Source organism: Tachypleus tridentatus, chromosome 10 (assembly GCF_004210375.1).
Source record: "Tachypleus tridentatus isolate NWPU-2018 chromosome 10, ASM421037v1, whole genome shotgun sequence".
Classification (NCBI taxonomy): Eukaryota; Metazoa; Arthropoda; class Merostomata; order Xiphosura; family Limulidae; genus Tachypleus; species Tachypleus tridentatus.
This window is the reverse complement of record NC_134834.1, coordinates 31,008,483-31,031,283: the sequence shown is the minus strand read 5'-3', so window position 1 is coordinate 31,031,283 and position 22,801 is coordinate 31,008,483. Positions and strand designations below refer to the sequence as shown.

Below are 22,801 nucleotides of genomic sequence, written 5' to 3'. Positions count from 1 at the left end.
TATGTAGGAACCACATATTACATACAAAATTCTTCATATTGTAAAATGAAAAAAAACTAACAAGAACTTACATCACATCCACAGTCTCTGTCATCTGAAGGCCCACCATTAAAATGTCTGTCAAACATATATACAAATTACAATCAAACAACAAAACCAGTTATAAATTTTTCTGAAACTTTATTAGCTTAAAAAGGTAAAAAAAAAATATTGTGATGGTTACCATGGGCTTGTAGCATTACACTGGTCAATAATAAAGTATGAGGTTATAACCTGAAAATAATCACATGGAAAAAAGTAGGATTATTATTCTAAAAAAAAAAAAAAAAAAAAACACTTCTGAATTTATTTTTGCCCAACAAAACAATTCATTTCAGAATGAAAATTAGACGACTTGTATTACATATTATAATGTATCAATACCAAAAAAAGATATTACAGTTGAATTGAAAGTACAAAACTATTTTTATTCCCATAAGATAATTTAAGTTTTATCTATGTTTACTGTGTGATCTCAATTAACTTTGAGAAAAATTACCAATTAAAACAAAATATAGTTATAATGCAGTTAAATAATATGTTTTTAAACAAATTATCCATTTTGATTTCTATAATCTTAACTTGATATAAAGCAATTTAAAGCTATGTTCTTACTTACTCAAGAGTTGGAACAATATAATTATTTTTTAAACTTTCAATATAAGGACTGATGTTTGCTGTTCCCTCAATCACAAGCACAACATCTGCCACCCAATTTCCTTGGTCTGCTACCACCATCGTTTTACAGAGGTTAGAGGCTGAAAATAATGATAATGTCTCATGTAGTATCAAATAAACTAAAAGTAACTATGGCATTGAATAAAAAAAAATTTTAAGAATTATTTATTTACTTAAAATTAAAAATTCTGAATCTTAACAATCCTGTTTTTAACAAAGAAAAATAACAATAGCAAAAATCACCTTCAAACACTGGGATATATCAAAAACAAGATAATGGAATTCAAATGGTTAAAAAAAATGGAAATTATGCAAACCTAGAGGATTCGTCTTATTTCTATTTATTACGGTTTTATAATTCATAAAATTACTTTTAAGGCTTTCATAAATAATTATGAGCATCCATGAGTGTTTAAAATGTTTATATGATAATAAATCTTACTCTATCAAGTCACTAAATGCATACCATGTTACGTTACTATTTATTACTAAAACAAAAGTATCACAGTTACGAATTATGCATTATCTTTGATACAGTTTATTTGTTTTTACACTATTACACTTAAAAATGTTTTGTTAAACATTTACTCTGCCAACACCAGGAGATGTGTGCTTTACACCAATTTCAAAGGTATGGTTAGGCTGCAAGATAAGTATGTCCTAAAAATTTAGACTTGGTCTTTTAATTACTAACACAGAACACAAGTAAAAATATGTAAAAATGGCTTGGTTGGATTGAGAAAATTTTTTATGTAGAGGAACTAACAACGTTTTGACCTTTTTCTGTCACCGTCAGGTTCACAAAGAAAGAAAGAAAGAGGTAACTGACCGATAGCTGACCACATACATTTTTTTCTCTATAAATGGGTTTTCACGTCATTACTGAGAACAAGATAATTTACAATTCAGAGGCAATAAGCAACCTATTGTTAATCTAGTTCAATCCATATACTATAAAATACTTAAAGTCAGCTATTAACATTCAAATATTTACCAAACATTCTTAAACTTACTAGATCCACCACATCTAAAGGAAACTCACTTAACCCTTAAACAGTGGCCATCATAAACTGATGACACTACCTACAACATTCCTGCTGTTTAAGGGTTAAACAATAACAATTCTGTTAGGAAAGTTGAACTTTCTTAGCTTAAAATGATTCCTACCTTTCCAATAAAGGAGTGCATGCGTGTGTGTGCGTGTGCTCCTACCATTTTCACCATTAAATATGATGATTAAAAAAAACAAACTTCAAAACTATCAGTTTCCTTAATCTTAAACACCTCAACTCCCTATTAAAATAAAAGACACCTTCAGGAATTTTAATCTTTCCTTGTTTATGACAACTTTTCCATCCAGTATCATCTTAATAACCCTCCTTTGAACCTCTCCTAAATATTCATTGACCTTAAGTTAAGGGGCCCACAACTGAAAACTATACACCAGAGAGCTACACAATGAAATAATATGCTATTTAGACTTGTATTCAATACTTCTCTAAATACAAACTAAAATTCAATTTACCCATCCCTTGCAACAGCAGCCTGTTTGTACAGCTTAAGAGAACACTGATCAACAAAAACACTGATCCTTTTCTTCCACAACTTTAATAATGCTATTTCCCTGAAAATTATAATTATGTTACCTCATATGTATTACTTTGCATTTAAAGCCATTTGTTATTTATTTGCTCAATCAACAAATAAATCTTTTTTTGTAAATTATCTATGCTATTGATGTAAAGATTTGGTTGGTTGGTTGATTTAGTATTTTATAGCACAAAGCAGCTAGGCTATCTGCATCAAACGTCTGGTAAAAAGGTAAAACTAAAGTAAATGTAATAAAATTCATAAAAGAAAATGAAGGTAAAACAAAACATCATTTACAAAATATAAATAGCATAAAACCAATGTTAAAATCCGGTCTACAATGTTAAGAGAGAAACTACAGTAACAAAGTTGTAGAGGACTTTCTGTAGCATAATGGTAATTATCACAACCTGCCAGGAAGACTAACAGGTAAGTACAAGAACCACTGTCACTCACCTGAAGTTGGCCTTTCCAATTCCAGGTTGTGTCATTATGGCCATTTTCAAAAGGTAAAGTTTTAAAAGACATGCAGCAAAATTGTAATAATAACTCACCAGGATGAATAAAGGGTAGTTAAAACAGCATTGATGTAAAGAACAAAGATCCTTGCATTCAGCTCCCCAATTACTCCCCTTGTGATATTAATCTGTCTAAATTCCATTTATAAAAACCTTCTGCTTTTTTTCATGCAGTCATTTCTAAATTCAGCTTATCCCCTATGCCTACAGAAATATTTTATAAACAAGTTTTTCATATAGCAACTTGTCAATTAATGCTGAAAATCCATACCCTTACCCTCCTCTCCTCGAGTAGAATCTGTTAAAATGTTTTATACCTAATAAAATGTTTAAATAAGTTTACAAAAACATTTTTATCAGCCTTTCATGAATGTTTGCCACTATTTATTAAGACTAAGAGCTCTATAGTTACCTGGACTAACTCCCAATCATTTGGCATCTCACCATTCAAAAACTCACAGTCGTACAAGAGGGTAATTGATGAATTCCTTAAAAAATAAGAAAGTGGATTTAAATTTTTTATTTTACTAATCAGAAATGATTAAGCAAGGAAACTTTTGAAGATTTCTTTCTTAAGCACAAACTTACACAATGGGCTATCTGTGCCATGCTCACAAAAGATATCAAAACCTGATTTTTAGCATTATAAGCTTTCAAATACTTGGGGGCAACTCCAAAGGACCAAATGGCTACTTGTTGTCCATATAACAAGTTAACACGTAATCTAATCTCCAATTGTTTTGGATCTCATTTTCAGCATTTACATTATCAATGTAATGAAGCTAAATGCCCACTAATGCAAATGTAAAAGACATGAAAGTGTGCGTGAATAAAAAAAAACAAAAATTCTACATTAAAGTGTATCGTTTGATAATTTTTATTATATTAGAATTTAAAATCAGCCACATTATACAATGACAAGTTTTAAAACATTTATTTCACTGTGACAATAAGAGTTAATATTTATAAAAAAGACTAGTCTTCTTTTACAATTTTACAAGTTATTTATGACAGATATACAAAAAAAATTAAAATAATTAGATTTAAAACTCTCCGATTGTAAAAGTACTAATACATCTTACTCGAATCTTGAAAGGTAATTAAGCTTAATTCGAAAGTTAGTTTAATTGAAAATGAAAGGCAAATACTGAAGTTCAAGATTTTATTTTCACTTATTGCATTTACAAATTTTGTTCAGTACCGTGAACTTTAGGCCTAACTAACGTAGTCTGTAACTGGTTTGAAATCTTTTTTTTTTTTTGAAGTTTAAACTTAAAATATTAGTTTTGTAATTATTATTACGGTTAGGATCTCTAATTTTAGTAACTGCCTACAACTAAAATTTACATTAACTTAAGGCATTTTAACAAATTAACATGCAACTTAAGTTAACCTCACAAGCTTCAATTTAAAAGTAATAACTAATACTATTATTAGTATTAAAAGCAGCAATATTTAAAATTCTATATACCTTAACGATACACACTGCTTTTACTGAGACCTTACCAACTTCTTGAAAATTGTATTTCACAATGAAACAAAACTGTTAAAAATTAATATTTAAATAGTCCTACAAAAAATTTTAGGACTAGGCCTGATCTGATTTTGCAACATTTTAGATCTATGAGGCAGATTCTAAGACTCTATGGAAAGTAAAAATAAATTTATGAGCATTTATTTTAAGGGCATGTAGTAAAAAAACGATTATATATACATAAATTAAACGCAACCACTAACACTAATAACTGACACAAACTTTTGTTTTTTTTTATAAATTATTTACTTTCGTTTACTGAAATTCCTTAGTATAACCAATTATATAATACTAATCTTTATTTTGTGTTCTAAAATTTTCGTTCATTCCAGTCAGATATAGAAAAGATCAAGATGGGGTAAAAAACAACAAATATTATATTACCTCCGATAAATACGCTTAACAAATTAACAAAAGTCAAGATCAGTCTACAGTGTGGAATATGATCTTGAATTTTAGCATTTTAATTCAGTAAACTTACTGCTAACCCATGACAACGAGAAACCAACTTAAAGTAAAAATATATACTAAAGACGGCTGGTATGAGTATTAAAACGTTAATTAAAATGAAGTTCAGAACAACGTTTCGAACTTCTTAGGTCATCTTCAGGTTATTTTATTGTTTTGTTTTTGAATTTCGCACAAAGCTACACGAGGGCTCTTTGCGCTAGCTGTCTCTAATATAGCGGCGCAAGACTAGAGGGAAGGCAGATAGTCATCACCACACACCGCCAACTCTTGAGCTACTCTTTTACCAAAGAATAGTTGGATTGACCGTCACATTATAACGTTTCTACGGCTGAAAGGGCGAACATGGTTGGTGTGACAGGGATTCGAACCAGTGACCCTCAGATTACAAGTCGAGTGCTTTAACTACCTGACCATGCCGGCCTTGACTTTCTGTGTTTAATAAACTTTTACATTTTACTAAAAGCCTGTATCACATTATTATTTTTTGTCTTGTAATCAGCTTTATTTATAACTGATTTAGATTTTAGATGCACTGTCATAATGCTCTTTTTCCTATAATTTTTGAGGTTCGTTACCTCTCAGTGGGCTCGGTAGATAGCCAGATGAGGTTTTGGTATAAGAAAACACACACTCATATGCTTTTACCCAGTTTATATCACAAAATAATTTTTATGCCCGACATAGCCAGGTGCTTAAGGCACTCGACTCCTACTCTGAGGGTCGCGGGTTTGCATCTCCGTCGCCTCAAACAAGCTGGCCCTTTCAGCCGTGGGGGCATTGTAATGTTTCAGTCAATCCCACTATTCGTTGATAAAAGAGTAGCCCAAGAGTAGGCAGTGGGTGGTGATGACTCGCTGCCTTCCCTCTTGTCTTACACTGCTAAATTAGGGACGGCTAGCGCAGAGAGCTCTCGTGTAGCTTTGCGCGAAATTCAAAAACAAAACAAATCTAATTTTTATATACGCTTAGTTAAATATTTTAATTGTTTTAAATCTACCGGATATGTTAATTTTTTACTTGTTTTACTTTATTTCTGCATTCATGGCGAAGCTACTAAATTTAAGTCACTATTCGTAATTTTAAACTACTGTCTATTGTGAATGCAGCTAGTCTGGAGAACCCTATAACCCAACATCCACGCTCAGAGATTGATTGTAACTCCTATGAAGTACCCACTACCTAAGCCTAAGGTCCACACTATGAGTTGTATTTTAACCATTGTCAAATCCCACTATTTGGTCTGAGAAGAGTATGTTAAGAGATAGCTGTGAGTACTGTTAACATGTCTGCCTTCTCTTCTAATCTGTCAGTTCAAAATTAGAGACGGGCATCTTAGATGTGACAGATCAAATAAGCATAGAACTTATGTGTAATAAGTTGCTTTAAGAAAAGATGCCCTAAATAAAATAAACATATTATGATTTCAGGTAAAACGAAATAGGGTCAAAAGTGGTTTGATGTCTAATTTTGCAACAATTCTCAAAAGACATTGGCTTCAGTAAACGTGTAGAGATGCTAAGAAAGATGAAACCAGATCATTTGTTAACTCTTATGTTAGTGTTACTGTATCTTCACTAGTGTTTTATACTGCATTAAAATATGGATTACTGATATTGCACCACTGTTCTGCAGTGACACCAGTTCCTCGCACTTTTGGAGCTGAGCAATTTTGTTACAACGTTTTTGACATTCATGACCTTAGCTTCCTCCAAATTTTTACCTATCTACTCTGAAAATAAAGACGTAGAAAAACTGATAGCATTTCTATACAAGTTTCTTACAACATAACTGACTATTGGGTAGAAAGCTATTTTTACTTTGATATCATTTTTACTATCATGTATTATCTATAATGGTTGATTCGTTTGCTGCGTCACGTCCGATAACGTTACTACATGGAAACACCACATATTTCGGGAGGCAAGTTGAACCCAATGTTATGTTGGTGAAGTAGTTAATTAGCACAAGTGCAAAGATAGCTTAATATCTTAAACCACAGGTCCGCCAATATGTTTACGTGGGAATATGATTGCCAACTACTCCTTAAGGTAATAAATGATCAACATTTGATGGCGTCAAATTGTTATTAAAATGAGTAACGAAATACTTTATATTTCTTTTGAACTAATTTTGTTAATATAATTAGTTATAGTGCTTAAAATAATTTGAATATTTATATTTATTATTGTTAATTTTTACACTAACTAGATATTTAGGCTGACTGAATCTCATGAGGTATTATTCAGTTTTCGTTAATAACAAGGGTAGCGAACTGAAGATTCAATTCATTCTAACCGTTATATATATTCTAATTTTATGTGTGTTGATTTATAACATTATGTATTAATTCTAGAATGTTCGCTATGTAAAAGTGAATTCATTAATTTCTTTAATACTTGTTAGCTATTATCTGTAGGGTTATCTCGCTTTTCAAAAGCACTTCTTAATAAATATTATTTAAAATGAAATTTCTTTGTATAAAATATATGCCAATTTAAACAAACTTAAAGAGGAAGAAAACGTTGTAAAGGTTGTTCATATCCTTCAGGTTTCGGTCCTGACGACTTCAAGGGGTATATATAAGACTTCATGTACTTAATATGCAGCTCTTCCGAATTTCAGAGTTTGTATGTCTCTCTTTCTTATCTTCAGGTCAGGTTAATAATTTTACACACCCTGTAAAACCAATGTAGGCATCAGCTGTACTTAAGGGATTAGGGGCCAGTTATCGGAGAGTGTGCTAACACTCTTTATGTAGGGATGGTATGGATTTTTGTATTAAAAGGAGTACAAAAGTCATCTGATTTTACCCCTCTACAGATCATCAGGAAATAGATATGAAAAGTTACCTGGCTCAGTCGCTCTTTTTTCGGTGTATATGCAGCTTTTCAGCTATCCAGAGTAACCTAACGTCGAAAACGAGCTAATAGCCAAAACCGATATTTCTTATTTCCGTTCATCGCCGACATCTTTATATTTCAGCAGGCGCGAGACCTACCTTGTTCTAGTAGTAACTATAATTTTATGATCATTACATAGAGCAAAACTGTCTACACGATCTTTAACAACTTATTTTATTATTATTATGTTCAAAATTAAAAACAAATACACGATAAAACACAATTCTAGTGTGAACGACCTTATTACCTATTGAAGTTAGCTTTCTTACATGAATATGGTGTTCCTTTAATTAAAAAGATAAAGTATAGAGAGAAACAAAAATTACCAGTCAATAATAAACGAAAATTAGATGACCGTAACATGCAGATTACTCTTATTTGTGTGTTATACAATTGTGTATAAAGTGAATAATAAAAAAATGCTCCTACAGGTAATCAGAAGCTAAATACTAAGAGCTACCTGGCTCAGTTGCTCTATCTCCGGTTTTCAGCTAATCAGAGTGTCCTAAAGTCGAAAACGAGCTAATAGCCGAAACAGAAACTGTTTATTTTCATTTATTATCCTATCTTTCTTTAGCAGGCCTACCTAGTTCTAGCAGCAACTATAACAAATTTATCATAATTTCATAGAGCAAAACAATCTTCACAGTCTTTGACCACTTATTGCATAATTATTATTATTCTATGCAAAATTTATAAAGACTTATAATATTCTCTATAACCTAATAACATACACACGCCATCATATCAAAAAGTAAACAAATAAGTTTTGAGAAAACATTTATCGCTAAATAAAATAACTGTAAAAATTGGCAATTGAACTTGAAAAAATGAATCAAAACAAATATATCCAGTTTTTTCCAATTGTAAAATATTCATACAAGTAGTTTTCTAAAGTTAACTGAAGGATTGGGTTTTGTTTGTTTTGAATTTCGCGCAAATCTACACGAGGGCTATTTGCACGAGACGTCCCTAATTTAGCAGTGTAAGACTAGAGGGAAGGCAGTTATTCATTAACATCTACTACCAACTTTTGGGCTACTCTTTTATCAACGAATAGCAGGATTGACCGTCACATTATAACGCCCCCACGGCTGAGAGGGGGAGCATGTTTGGTGTGAAGGGGATTCGAACCCGAGACTCTCAGATTACGAGTCGAGTGCCTTAACCACCTGGCCATGCTGGGCCTAACTGAAGGAAAAGTATAATTATAAAAGCTGAGGTTCTATCCAAATACCAAGTTTTTCGAAAAGAAAAATTGGAAAGCCAGTAATGTAGGATACTTATTCTCAATGTAGAGTCAAGACGGCTTAGTCTGTTATATGATCGTTAGCTGGATCGTGTCATATGTCCACTTCCATTCCTGTTGTGTTTGATTTCTTTTTCTCAAGTTCAGTAGGTAGTACTACCTAGCTATTATATTTATTTAACGATAAATTTCTCTAATAATTATAAAATAACACATGAGAGCCATCAAAAAGTAAACCATTTCCTTAATACTTGCTCAAGTAAAGTAGATGGTATAAAAATGGCAAAATTTATTAAATGTGTGTTAAAAGATTTTTGTCAACCATACTTTCTACTACAAATACATGCTCCTTCTCGGTGGGCTTACAGTATGTTTAAGGGCTTATAATATTAAAATTCAGGGTTACTTTTTTGTGACAGCCACAACTTCATGCTTCTCAGGAAACAAAGGATTGTGGTATAGGACTAAACCATGTGCTAGCCACTTTCTTAGTTAATTTGTATTTTTTTCACAATATTCATATTTTATTTCAGTACAGTTTCAATGCAGATAGTTGCTCAAGTAAAGAATCCAAGTTCTCTTTATATGATGCACAGACAGGGGTATCAACTGATTGACAATTAGACATGTTTTCTTGCAGGAAAAACAGTTCATGACATCTTGAAATAGATGGTTCTCTTTTCTGTTGGCTAATTTGATAATGGCCAAGAGATGTCACAACCTTGTGCTCTCAGTAGATGAAGATTACATGTTTGAAGTGTAATGTGAAAACGTGGTTTTGTTAATATTATTATATTTAGTATTTAAAACCATGATACCGCTTGTTAGGCAGATTTTCAAATATCTTAGGTTTGAGTAAGACTTTGCTTAGATTCATTGTAGGGTTTAAACTTAAGACTCCTTTCGTTGTTTAATTTTAGCATGGATCATTTTAATTTACAATAACCTTTCTTTTTAGGATCGCTTACAGGGGTAGTTTACATTAGAATGGTAAGAAAAATCTTTTCCACTCATTTCTTACGTGATTAACACACTCATTCTAAAAAAAAAAAGCCTTCATTTTGCCTCGTGTTTGTAACTTTGATTGTTGTTATATACATTGTATCAACATTTTCTTCACGGTAAATTCAATCAAAATTTGAAAGAAAGCAAAAACACACACTCTGTGACAAAGTATCTAACGAACTGTTCTGCAGGGAATTTGTTTACTTGTTGATATCATAGAGTAGTAGGGAAAGATAAATTATTATGATGTGACAATAGATATTACTATTGTGGAAATTTGTGCTAGTTTCCAATGCCTTGATTTTTACCTCAAATCTGTTGTTGCATAGAAAAGGTTTTTCCCGCAGGGCACAGGGTATACAACTTGGAGAATAGTTAATCTTGATCCAAAGCAAAGGCTGCTGAGGACTAGAAAAAAGAAGTAATATGCTGATCATGGATGAGTTCCATCAACATGAGCTATGTTGCTGACACACGATACAGTAAATATAAGCTAAGAAACCTAGTGATTGGTGGAGCAGCAGAAAGACTTTCTATAAAAGGCGTTGTCTAGCAAACACTGAAAGTCAAGGGCAAAATACTACTGGTAGATAAAGTCCATCATTGCAAGTTGCATCACCAACTACTGATGCAACTGGTACTTGCAGAGGAGAAAGACGAAATGTGAGGCAACAGAGACACTTCTTAGGAAGAGGATCGACTTATTGAGGTAAACATAGGTGATCAGGAATTTGATAGGAGCCAGAAATAAGATGCAGCCAATATCTCATCATTCTATAACTCTAGGATTGGTAGCTTACTCAAAGTTATCCTCAGCATACCATATTGTTTAGCTTGGGTTGAACATGAACTCAAATGGGGGAGATCTGTGCCAAACAACTTATGTACAGTTATGTGAAAAAGTTAGGACACCCTATGAAAGCCTGTGTATTTTTGTAACATTTTTGGATATATAGATATTTAATCTCAATTTTAACAATACTGAGAGATTATAGGAATATAACTAAACAATTAAACCTGAAGAAAAGACTTTTCAAGATCTTCTGTAAATGCCATGCTAGAAAAATGCACATTCGAACTGAGGAAAAAGTTAGGACACCTCCACATTTATACCCACATAAAATGGCTCAACTCACACATAGGTGTATTACACCAAGTGCACATGATTAGAAGATCGTACTCAGCATTGTGAATGAGGCTTGCCTTATTTAAACCTCAGACATTTAGTTTGGTGTGCTCCTGACTGTTTAAGTGAGAGTGAGCACCATGATGAGAGCAAAAGAGCTGTCTGAGTGCTTCAGAAAGAAACTTGTAGCAGCTTATGAGTTTGGTAAGGGATCTAAAAAGATCTCAAAAGTGTTTGAAATCAGCCATTCTACTGTCCGGAAAGTAGTCAACAAGTGGAGGGGTTTCAAAACAACTGCCAACATGCCCAGGTATGGTCGTCCAAGCAAATTCACCCCGAGAGCAGACTGCAAGATGCTAAAAGAGGTCTCCAAAAACCCTAAAATATCATCACGGGGCCTACAGCAGGCTCTGGCTACTGTTGATGTGAAAATTCATGCCTCTGCAATCAGAAAGAGACTGCACAAGTGTAATTTGCATGGGAGGTGTGCAAGGAGGAAACCTTTGCTCTCTAAGAGAAATATCAAGGCCAGGCTGAAGTTTGCCAGAGAGAATGTAGACAAAGACTAGAACTTCTGGATTAATGTTCTTTGAACAGATAAGTCCAAAATTGAATAATTTGGACACCAGAATAGAGGACATGTTTGGCGTAAACCAAATACAGCATTCCAGGAAAAGAACCTCATACCAACTGTGAAGCATGGTTTGAGGCTGCTTTGCTGCAGCAAGACCTGGACAGCTCACAATCATAGAATCCACCATGAATTCTATGCGTATCAGAGGGTGCTTGAGGATCATGTGAAACCATGTGTAAGAAAATTAAAGCTGAAGCCGAACTGTACCCTGCAACATGACAATGACCCAAAAACATTCAAGTAACTCCACCAAGAACTGGCTGAAAACTAAGAAATGGAGAGTCCTGGAATGGCCGAGTCAAAGCCCAGATCTTAATTCCATTGTACGGGCTGTACATGCAAGAAACCCCTCAAACATCTCACAGCTGACAGAATTCTGCATTGAGAAGTGGGGCAAACTTCCTTCAGACCGATGTCAGATACTGGCAGATGGCGACAAGGAGCGTCTCGCCGCAGTTATTTAAGCCAACGGGATAACACTAGCTATTGAGGGGTAGAGTGTCCTAACTTGTTCCTCAGTTCGAATATGCATTTTTGTAGCATGACATTTACAAAAGATCTTAAAAAGTCTTTTTTTTCAGTTTTAATTGTTTAGTTATATCCCTAAAATCTCTCAATATTGTTAAAATCGAGATTAAATATCTATGTATTCAAAAATGTTACAAAAATACACAGGCTTTCATAGGGTGTTCTAACTTTTTTACATGACTGTATATAGTGGGAATGAAGCACATTATTTTCTTAATGTTTAAATGGGCAGTCAAGGAGAACCTGAACCAGTTTGGAGACATTTCAGACACGTGATTGCCTAGATCTGATGATACAACATCTGATCTTGAGTCTCATTTTGTTCTTTGATACTGTAAAATACCTGATGGTAGTACACCATGTTAACTGAGTCACTATCGATATTTTCGAATAGTTGGACTTAAAAGAAAACTTAGTTATCCATCGAGTTGAGTTAAAGGTATGAAGAAGGGATGTCTTTAATAAATTAGATTTTTTTCTTAGACAACCTGCAAAAGTTTTATGGGAAAGATTACGCTGTAAAGGTAATGGAAATTCTCAAGGGCATCTTTGTTGAAGAATATCTGGGTGAGACTTTGTTTCATTGTCTAGAGTTATGAGATATTTGTTCCCTAAATAGGTTGTATCTGTGGCAATGAGGTTTGAGGTAATCACCCCAAACAAATTTTAGAAGAGAAAATGATTATTATCGTGCCTCTGAATATGATTCTCTCCGCTAAAATTGGTGATTATGATTGAGGTTGGCATCCATTGAAAATGTAGCTTAATCCATTATCTGTTAGAGTTATGGCACAGATGAACTGATTTCCAGCAACTACATAGAACAATTGAAATTCTCTTCTGATATTCGCACTATAACAAATGCAGCCAATACCGCTTCTCAATATATCTCCAGAAGAAAGGATTCAATCATATATTCTGGTTGGTTGGGTTGCAAGGGTGTTTTCGTGCAAACTGTTCACATCTTACCACCTAGTAAGATAGACTGATCCCTCCATCCTGACCAACATATTGCAAAAGAAGTGTAGGAGGACTGGCAGCAAGCTGTCACTCAGGCTGTAAACTAAAGGAACCAAAGTTAGATACGGACAGCAGAAAATTATTTCTGAAGGTTGTCACAATCAGTTAAGCTCTTTTATGGTTGAGTAATGATTGGTACATGCAAGTAAGAATACATGGTGGGTCACTGGAGTTTTTGGTTGACGTAAGATATGCAAGAACACTCGTTAATATCTCCATGTATCAGACAATTCAAGTAAAGTCACCACTCAAGCCAGTGAACACTCACTGCATTATGACAAATGCTGGCACACCAGATGTGAATAGAAAAGCACATCTATAGTTACTAGAATAAATAAACTACAGAATGAAGGGTATCATTTTAGAAGCTTTCCGTAAATTAATTTGTGTTTCCCCAGTACCACAGAGGTATGTCTGCGGGAGCAACCGCTAGATACCGGGTTTCGATACCTGTGTGGTCAGAGCAGAGACAGTCCATTGTGTAGCTTTGTTCCTAATTCCATACAGACAAAAGGAAAACGTCACTCATGGAATAAGATTTAAGTTTTCGTGGGAAATTCATCGTTTTGAATGGGTCTGTAGCATGTTTATCTGTGCAAGAAATGAATAATAGACGATACGGTAAAATGATGAAGGGAATGGAATTTTGATGTTGCTAAGCAATTAAGGACAACTAAAAGTTTGGCTTTCCATTGGAGAGACTAGCAAACTGAAGATGACTAATTCCAGCAGTGAATACTTGGTTACCATCTGAGGCTATAGTTGAGGACTGTGCAGTCATACAGGCTTAATATGCTACAAAGTCTCATGGACCAGTTGGTTAACTACATCGATGTATTTGAGGGACCAGAGAATTCACTGAATAGAGCTGCAACCAGTTGCCACCACACAGAAAGAGCAATGTGAGTCTGATTCAATAACTGCTATGTAGGAATATAGGTAGCACCGAAATACAGCAGATGTTAAAAGGTGGAATCATAAAACCTTCCAATGTGACGTTTAACCCCACTATTCGTCGGTAAAAGAGTAGCTAAACAATTTGCAGTGAGTAGTGTTGACTAGCTGCCTTCAGTCTAGTTTATCACTACTAAATTAGGGCCAGCTAGCGCAGACAGCCCTCATGTAGCTTTGTGCGAAATTCAAAACAAACCAAATTTATAAAGCTAGAAACCGGATTTCGATACCCGTGGTAACACAGAACAGATAACCCATTGTTCGCCTAAGAAGAGCAACAGGTCGAACACTTATTCAATCGTTAATTATTTCAAGTCAGTACAAATAAATTAACTCTTTCTACGTAATTCCTTAAAACAGTTATTTTTAACGACTTTTAGCTGTCTCAAAAACATTTTCTTTAGCCACTTCATCTTGTAAATTTCGAGGAATGCAATATTGACATAGTTGTTAGTAATTAAATAGTTATACTTTAGTCACTAATAATTTTACTATCAGAATTTGTCTGCAATCCGTCTTCGAGAGTTCTAGTTCGAGGTTTATAAGGTAGTCGAGTCGACTTCGATAAATAAACCGCGTTTCCCAGAGATTTGAAAAGTATCGTTTGGGTTTTCTTCTTATCTCCTCTGAAAACACATACACACAAAGATTTTACTTAGCTCCAACGATATTTATCAAAATGTCTAGGTATAAACTTTATACAACAAATGATAAGAACAATTAGTTCGTTATTGATTTAAGAAGGTTCTGAAACTTAAGCAAGTAAAAACACGTTACTAGTTAATAGATAGAACCTATGTAGAACATTCTTTCAAGATGCCATTGAACTCTCTTCGTATTATTTTTTTTATCGCAGAAGTATAGAATATACTTTCTGCGCTCTGTCCATCTCGGGGAATCGAGCGTCAAATTTTGTCATTTTAAGTTCGTCATCGTACAGCTTACTCATCGCTAAACAAACTCTATATTATTGTTTCTATTTGTTTGTTTGGAATTGAGCACAGAGTTACACAATAGGCTATCTATGCTCGGTCCACCACGAGTATCGATACCCAGTTTTTATTGTTGGAAGTCAGCAGATATACTGCTGTGCCACTTCGGAGGGGGGTTTATTGCATAAGCCCTATTTTTCATTGTTGTGTTATTTCACAAGTACACCTAATATTTATTTTGTTGGTTATGTAACTTTTTATATTCTCTCTCCTTGAGTTAGCAATAGGTTTTTGGGGTGGACAGAGTACAAGATAGTCTATTGAAGCTATGCGCTAATAAATCAACCATAACAACATTTTTTTTCCACATTTAAATATAAAATTTAACTTAATTTTGTTGAGAGGAGGTCACAACAAGAATTTCGATTTCTTTGAAATGTCTATTCTTATTAGCGTAACGTATTAAGGTTTAGTGCTACGTAAGATAATATATTATATGCGCTATGTCCGTGTTATACGTTCTAAGGCTGGTACATGAGGAGCGCAATTTCGTAGGGTGTTTATAATTTATCCTTTTTAAAGTAAGTTAATCAAGTGCTGTACTTTTTGTTGTTAATAACAAAGCTTCACGATTGGCTATTTGTGTAATAAAATCTTTTTCATTGACCATTTAAGCCGTATTCCAATTTTTATCTCATATAATAGCTTACAGTTTATAATCATGACGTACATATTTGCAAAAATATTGTTTTCCATTCCACACAGATTTCACTTATTTTGTCGTCTCCTGATGGCTGAGCGACCAGGAATTTGTTTTCCATAGATATCTGGCTAAATGTGTAGCTCTGCGCTTTTAACAACATACAAATAACCTAACCGTATTTCGTATATTTTACTCATTTTAATACTAACGTGTATGAAGATGGTTTATGATTGGATAAAGACTGCAACAAACAAACAAACTGTTTATATTTTACTTGTTTAATTCTAGCGAAGAGGGAAAATGGTCTAATAATTTGGTAAATACTGCAGTAAAATATGCTAATAACATGTTGAAACTTTACATCAGTGGAATGGAACGTTACCTCTCTCGCCTCCCACCGTGTGAATTCTTTCGAGTTCTTTTGAAATTACACACTAGAAAACATTTGTCAGTTTTTATTGTGTTTAATAAAAAAAGTGCACTCCAAGAAATTATAGTTTGATAACTTTGTAAATACCGAGACCTTTTATAAGAGAATCTTATATAAATTATTGGCCAAACGTACCGAACTGTGAAACTGAAGATCCATGATTCACGTCCTGTCGTGTCCTCTGCTAGTACAACGGTATATCTACGTAGTTACAACGCTAAAATCAGGGGTTCGATTCCCCTCGGTGAGCTCAGCAGATACCCCGATGTGGCTTTGCAATAAAAAAACATACACACACACGTCCTGTTGTCATTAGCTTCTGGTTTCGAGCCGTGTATGCGTTATTAGATTAACAGTCAACTCAAACAAAGAAACAGAAGAGTTGGCAACGCTTGAAAGACGAGGTGTGGACAGTTTAACTGTCTGAGGTATCATGACGAGGTGTGGACAGTTTAACTGTCTGAGGTATCATGACGAGCTGTGGACAGTTTAACTGTCTAAGGTATCATGACGAGCTGTGGACAGTTTAACTGTCTGAGGTATCATGACGAGCTGTGGACAGTTTAACTGTCTGAGGTATCATGACGAGCTGTGGACAGTTTAACTGTCTGAGGTATCATGACGAGGTGTGGACAGTTTAACTGTCTGAGGTATCATGACGAGCTGTGGACAGTTTAACTGTCTGAGGTATCATGACGAGCTGTGGACAGTTTAACTGTCTGAGGTATCATGACGAGCTGTGGACAGTTTAACTGTCTGAGGTATCATGACGAGCTGTGGACAGTTTAACTGTCTGAGGTATCATGACGAGCTGTGGACAGTTTAACTGTCTGAGGTATCATGACGAGCTGTGGACAGTTTAACTGTCTGAGGTATCATGACGAGCTGTGGACAGTTTAACTGTCTGAGGTATCATGACGAGCTGTGGACAGTTTAACTGTCTGAGGTATCATGACGAGCTGTGGACAGTTTAACTGTCTGAGGTATCATGACGAGCTGTGGACAGTTTAACTGTCTGAGGTATCATGACGAGCTGTGGACAGTTTAACTGTCTGAGGTATCATGACGAGCTGTGGACAGTTTAACTGTCTGAGGTATCATGACGAGCTGTGGACAGTTTAACTGTCTAAGGTATCATGACGAGCTGTGGACAGTTTAACTGTCTGAGGTATCATGACGTGCTGTGGTCAGTTTAACTGTCTGAGGTATCATGACGAGCTGTGGACAGTTTAACTGTCTGAGGTATCATGACGAGCTGTGGACAGTTTAACTGTCTGAGGTATCATGACGTGCTGTGGTCAGTTTAACTGTCTGAGGTATCATGACGAGCTGTGGACAGTTTAACTGTCTGAGGTATCATGACGAGCTGTGGACAGTTTAACTGTCTGAGGTATCATCTCTTTGATATTATACAACAAAACAAGTATGTGTAACGATATTACGCGTTCTTGCAGCTCGTTCTCTGTGCCTAAAAATCGTAATTTACAATTTTAAATCAGTCTGAAATGTCATCTAGAAGTGGAGATGTGAACAAAAATAAAGCTGGGATGGCTGCCATATTGTGATTTTGTAAGTTTGTTCAATTGTTCGCTTGAAGATATAAATGTGTTGTTCATTATGTTAAATTTAAAACTGAAATTGGGACCACAGCTTCATTGGATGTATAAACATGGCCTCAAGTTATAATATTTAATATGTTAGGTTTTGTGAGTAAGAAAGAGATTTCTAAAAATTCAAAAAGTTTATACAGAAATGCAGTTGTCAGACATCGTTTTTAGAAAACAGCGCCAAATTATTGAACCAGAACATAGCGCAATTGAAAGAAGGCGAAATAAGTTGTGCGAATATCTAGGGAAAAGGGTGGTGGGGTTAATTAAGTCTAAAAAAATCTGGGTCCTTATCACTCATCTGAAACCAAATAATCCATATAGCAGGTTTGGTTTGTTTTGAATTTCGCGCAAAGCTATACGAGGGCTATCTGGGCTAGTTGTCCCTAATTTAGCAGTGTAAGACTAGAGTGAAGGCAGCTAGTTATCACCACCTACCGCCAACTCTTGGGCTACTCTTTTAGCAACGAATAATGGGATTGACCGTCACATTATAACGCCTTCACGGCTGAAAGGGCGAGCATGTTTGGTGCAACGGGGATTCGAACTCGCGACCCTCAGATTACGAGTCGAACGCCTTAACCCACCTGGCCATGCCGTGCCTTAATTATAAACGAACTAACTGTTGAAACTTACCTTCAAAAAGAAAGATTCTAATGTGAAATAAGATTAATTTTGATTGAATTCTTTCATCTCTGGAGAACTTAAATGTTAAATCCCTAATGCACAAGAGTAAACCATTTGACATATTTTTAGTTTTTTTCTGAGATCTCACGTTAGTAATAAAAAGGGTTTGTATGGTTTGTTTTGAATTTCACGTACAGCTAAGTCTATTTGCGCTAGCCGCCCCTAATTTAGCAGTGTTAGACTAGAGGAAGACAGCTAGTCATCACCATCCACCGCCAACTCTTGAGCTACCCTTTTACCAACGAATAATGGGATTGACCGTCATATTATAACGACCCAACGGCTTAAAGGGCGAGCATGTTCGGTATGAGAGGAATTCGAATCCGCGACCCTCGGATTACAAATCGAGTGCCTTATCCACCTGGCCATGGCGGGCCTAATAATAAAATGGGTGTTGCATATTTATCACGGCTTCAAGTAATTCAAGTTCATATATCTTTCTTATTTTAAAGCTTTTCTTCCAATGTATAGTTAAACTAATAATAAGTTTGTTGCTAATGCTCACATACATATATACATACATAGATTTTATATATTGTTGATATTCCTCTCTAGGCAGAAATTCTTATACCAAATGAGACTGAAAGAAAACAATTATTCGATGTTTTGAAGAGTTATTCTTTGTAAGTACATTCATTTACGTTTTGTAACGCTTGAAAGTTAAATATCATTAGAATTCGATAAAAATATTGCTAGTTGTGTATAAGGTTCTTGTTTTAACCGTTGTTGCTGTATTGTAACATCCCTCTAAAACATGTTCTCCTGTGGCGTTGCAATAATAAGAGAAAGAAATTCCTGTGATTTCCTAAGTTTTAGTACCAAAACCTTGCGTATTAATCTCATGTCAGTATTAAAATATTGTATACATATTTTCCGTGTATTTTTTCTCTATTTTAGTACTAAAACCTTGTGTCCTGTGTTCTTATTTCAATAGCAAAACTTTATAGTTTTCTCTCTATTTCAATATCGAAGACATATTTTCTCTATTTTAGTATTTGACCAATGTATTCTGTCTGTATTTTAGGACGAAGAACTTGGGTTATCTAATAACAAATTTAAAAGAAATTTTAAAGTCCAATGAGCAAAAATCCATCTACATTGACCTTCGGTAAGTTGTAATTTGTTACTATTATTATTTACTTTTTGGAATGTTTTAGACACGTGGACACTAGCATAAACTTTCGACTGATTGCTTATATTACTACCTTGAAAATGCCTTCCATTTAAAACAAATTAATTCTCCCTCTTTTATTTTCACAACAACGTGAAATGCCTAATTTTTCCCAAACTGTATTTTCAGGGGAAATTTATAAATCTTTTAATAGTATTAAAATTAGTACCAGTATTAGTATTAGTATTAAATTTATATTTATTTAAGTTTACTGTAATATTTTTACATGTGTGACTGATAAGTTCTCAAAGTCAAAATGTATTTAACTACACTATGTAATTAAACAACTATACATAAAACACAGCTTCCATTATTGCACATGCAATTTTTATTTTTATTTTCAAAGAAAATGGTTGTTTGGTTTAGAGAAAAGCCAGATTATGTTATTTGCTACGTCTACTAGGGAATTGAATCCCACATTGTAGAATTATAAGTCCATAAAATTACGGCTGTCGATGAAGTGGAAAGAACGTTACTGAAGTAAAATGGGGTATCGAAACCTGAATTTTAATGCTACTCACCATGAAGTTTACCACTGAGCTACGGGTATTGTTACGATTGAATTATTTCAATGTTTCGAATTTCATTCGGTTTTGCAATCTCATGATTCTATTTCTTGTAAAATCCACCAGAAACAAACAAACAAAACAACTTTAAAGGGGCTCAGCATGGCCAGGTGGTTAGGGCGCCTGATTCGTAATCCGAGGGTCGCGAATTCAAATCCTCATCACACCAAACATGCTCACTTTTTCAACCGTGGAGGCATTATAATGTTACGATCAATCCCATTATTTGTTGGTAAAAGAGTAGCCCAAGAGTTGGCGATGGGTAGTGGTGACTATCTGCCTTCTCTCTTGTCTTAAACGGCTAAATTAGAGAGGGCTAGCGCAGATAGCCCTCGATTAGCGTTGCGCGAAATTTAAAACAAACCACACCAACTTTAAAGGATGAGGATATCGTAAACTCACAGAAGATTGGACGTGATCGAGAAGATAAGAGAATGAAGGTGCTAAGAGAGAGGTAATGAGTATGTATATAAAAAAGAAAATTTACTTTTCGAAATTGCAGTTAATTCTTCTACTGGAAATCAAACCAAGTTCGCAGAATGTGACCTTCCTGCAACTTCGTCAATATGACCTTTCTGCAACTTCGTCAATGTGACCTTCCTTCGTCATCTCTCTTTTTTTTAATATATGCTGTCATATACCCAATGTTTGGAATTAATGTAATTATATATTATGTGTTCTTAAGGATTGTACTTTGTCCAGTTAATAAACTTTCCATATTGTGGTATGTTACACTCTTTCGTGTGTTTATCAGCGGATAGATAATACTCAGTTATCACAGGCTCTACTGATTATAAAGTTGTTTTTGGAGTAATTTCTTGCTGCCTCTCGACGGATCTTGGCATTTTACGTCCTGTGCATGCATATATTTTTCATTTCTAACCACAGCAGTTAACCACATGAAGTCCTTACTATAAATTATTAACCAAATATTTTCACCAATGATTTATCATTATATTCTAGGAGATAAATATACAATTTCTTAAAGTGTTATCAAAAGCGGTTGTTAAATCAATCAGCTTTCGGTTATATCTCTCTTTTCTGATTGTTCTTTTAAAATGAAGTCTTACTTTCTTAGATTCCAAAATGATAACTGAGCTCCAAATAATAACTTCAACAAAATGTCAATGAATCTTATGCTCATCAGCTGCGATTAATTTTTAATTTTAGGTAAACACTTTCTTAAATCGAATGAAACTTTAAAGTTACGACATTTATTGCCGCCGTCCCTAATTTCAAGCAGACGAATAAAGGGAAGACAACCAGTATACCCAGGATAAAGGATTGAATTTTACTCTTATGGTGCACTCACAGCTTAAAGTGCAGTGAACTTTTTTGCGATATTGTAAGAATTCGAATCTAGTATGCCAGCTAAAATGTAGGGTTTTGCCACAAGGCCAACCAGGGCCTTAATTAAGTATCAGTTAAAGTTATTATAAAACAGTACAAAAAGGTTTAAATTAATTTGTTTCTAGTTTTCTCTTCAGAACTAGTTGTCAAAATAAATTTAGGTGTGGTTTAAAGATTCGAGATTTTAGATGACATTATCATAAATTATGTTAATGTTAACAAATAATAATGCAAAATTGCTAGGTTACAAACCTGCGTGCTTATAATTATAAGAGAATATATTTATATTAGAAATCTTAAAGACGTAGAGCATTTTAAAGTCTAAGTTCTAAAAAGTGTGTGTTAAGATCTATGTTCTAGAATCCTTGGTCTGGAGGATGCAAACGTCCTTAAGTCTGTGTGTTGAGAATTGTGTTTTAATATTTATGTTTTAGAAATCTTAAAGACGCAGAGTATTTTTAAGTCTGAGTTCTAAGAAGTGTATGTCAAGATGTACATTTTAGAATTCTTGGTCTTGAGGATACAAAATATTGTTAATTCTCTGTGTTAAAAATTATGTTTTAAGACGTCTTAGAATTAATTTTCTAAAATACGTAAAACATCTTTTAGCCTCTGTACTAAAACCAACTTTCGTATTATAAACCTTTATGTTTGACACGTGCGTAATAAAACTCGAAATTTAGAATTCTTATTCCAGACTACGTGGAGAAAATTTCAAACAAAATCAGTAAAAAAAAAGTAAAATGTATAAATATATATTCAGTAATACTGTTTGTATAAATTTTTATTTTCCCCAAACTGGTACAATCTCATTAAATCAAGCACGTTTTAAACATTCCTAATATGGTTTAGGTTGAGTGTAACATTGGATAATATTTTAAATATTTAAAAACATTAATAAATATCCGAGATTTGGGCCACGCTGTAAGTGAAAAGCTGATCTTATGATCGATGGCTTCTCTTTGATTCTAAACCACTAAATAAAACGTGAATCACAAACACACAATAAACGTGTCCAGTAGTTTACTCCTTTATTAAGTTGTTACCAATTACGCTCCTCCTATTGTCCTTGTATATCAAATTCGTATATGTTACCATGATTGTGTTAG

General features: G+C 34.2%; 2 protein-coding genes across 19 annotated transcripts in view; one reads left to right on the top strand and one right to left on the bottom strand.

Annotated features, from left to right (window-relative positions):
• Nucleotides 1-4,472, bottom strand: part of LOC143228989 (mediator of RNA polymerase II transcription subunit 25-like) — a 49,203-nt gene extending 44,731 nt beyond the window's left edge. For 9 of the 17 annotated variants that reach the window (XM_076460556.1, XM_076460559.1, XM_076460560.1 and 6 more), the window contains exons 1-4: nt 4,297-4,472; nt 3,238-3,313; nt 659-797; nt 72-117 (exon numbers count right to left, since the gene is read on the bottom strand). In XM_076460556.1, coding sequence (XP_076316671.1) covers nt 72-117; nt 659-777 — 165 coding nt within the window. In that variant the 5' untranslated portion in view covers nt 778-797; nt 3,238-3,313; nt 4,297-4,472. Of the gene's footprint in view, nt 1-71; nt 118-223; nt 274-658; nt 798-3,237; nt 3,314-4,296 lie in introns of all 17 variants that reach the window. The other 8 variants (XM_076460558.1, XM_076460561.1, XM_076460563.1 and 5 more) reach the window with 4 other exon arrangements.
• A 2,272-nt stretch (nt 4,473-6,744) lies between these two features.
• LOC143228988 (uncharacterized) overlaps nt 6,745-22,801 on the top strand; it is a 99,115-nt gene continuing 83,058 nt past the window's right edge. Inside the window, exons 1-4 of one of the 2 annotated variants that reach the window (XM_076460549.1) lie at nt 6,844-6,878; nt 9,938-9,969; nt 19,161-19,228; nt 19,630-19,713. In XM_076460549.1, coding sequence (XP_076316664.1) covers nt 9,967-9,969; nt 19,161-19,228; nt 19,630-19,713 — 155 coding nt within the window. In that variant the 5' untranslated portion in view covers nt 6,844-6,878; nt 9,938-9,966. Of the gene's footprint in view, nt 6,879-9,937; nt 9,970-19,160; nt 19,229-19,629; nt 19,714-22,801 lie in introns of both variants that reach the window. The other variant, XM_076460548.1, reaches the window with a different exon arrangement.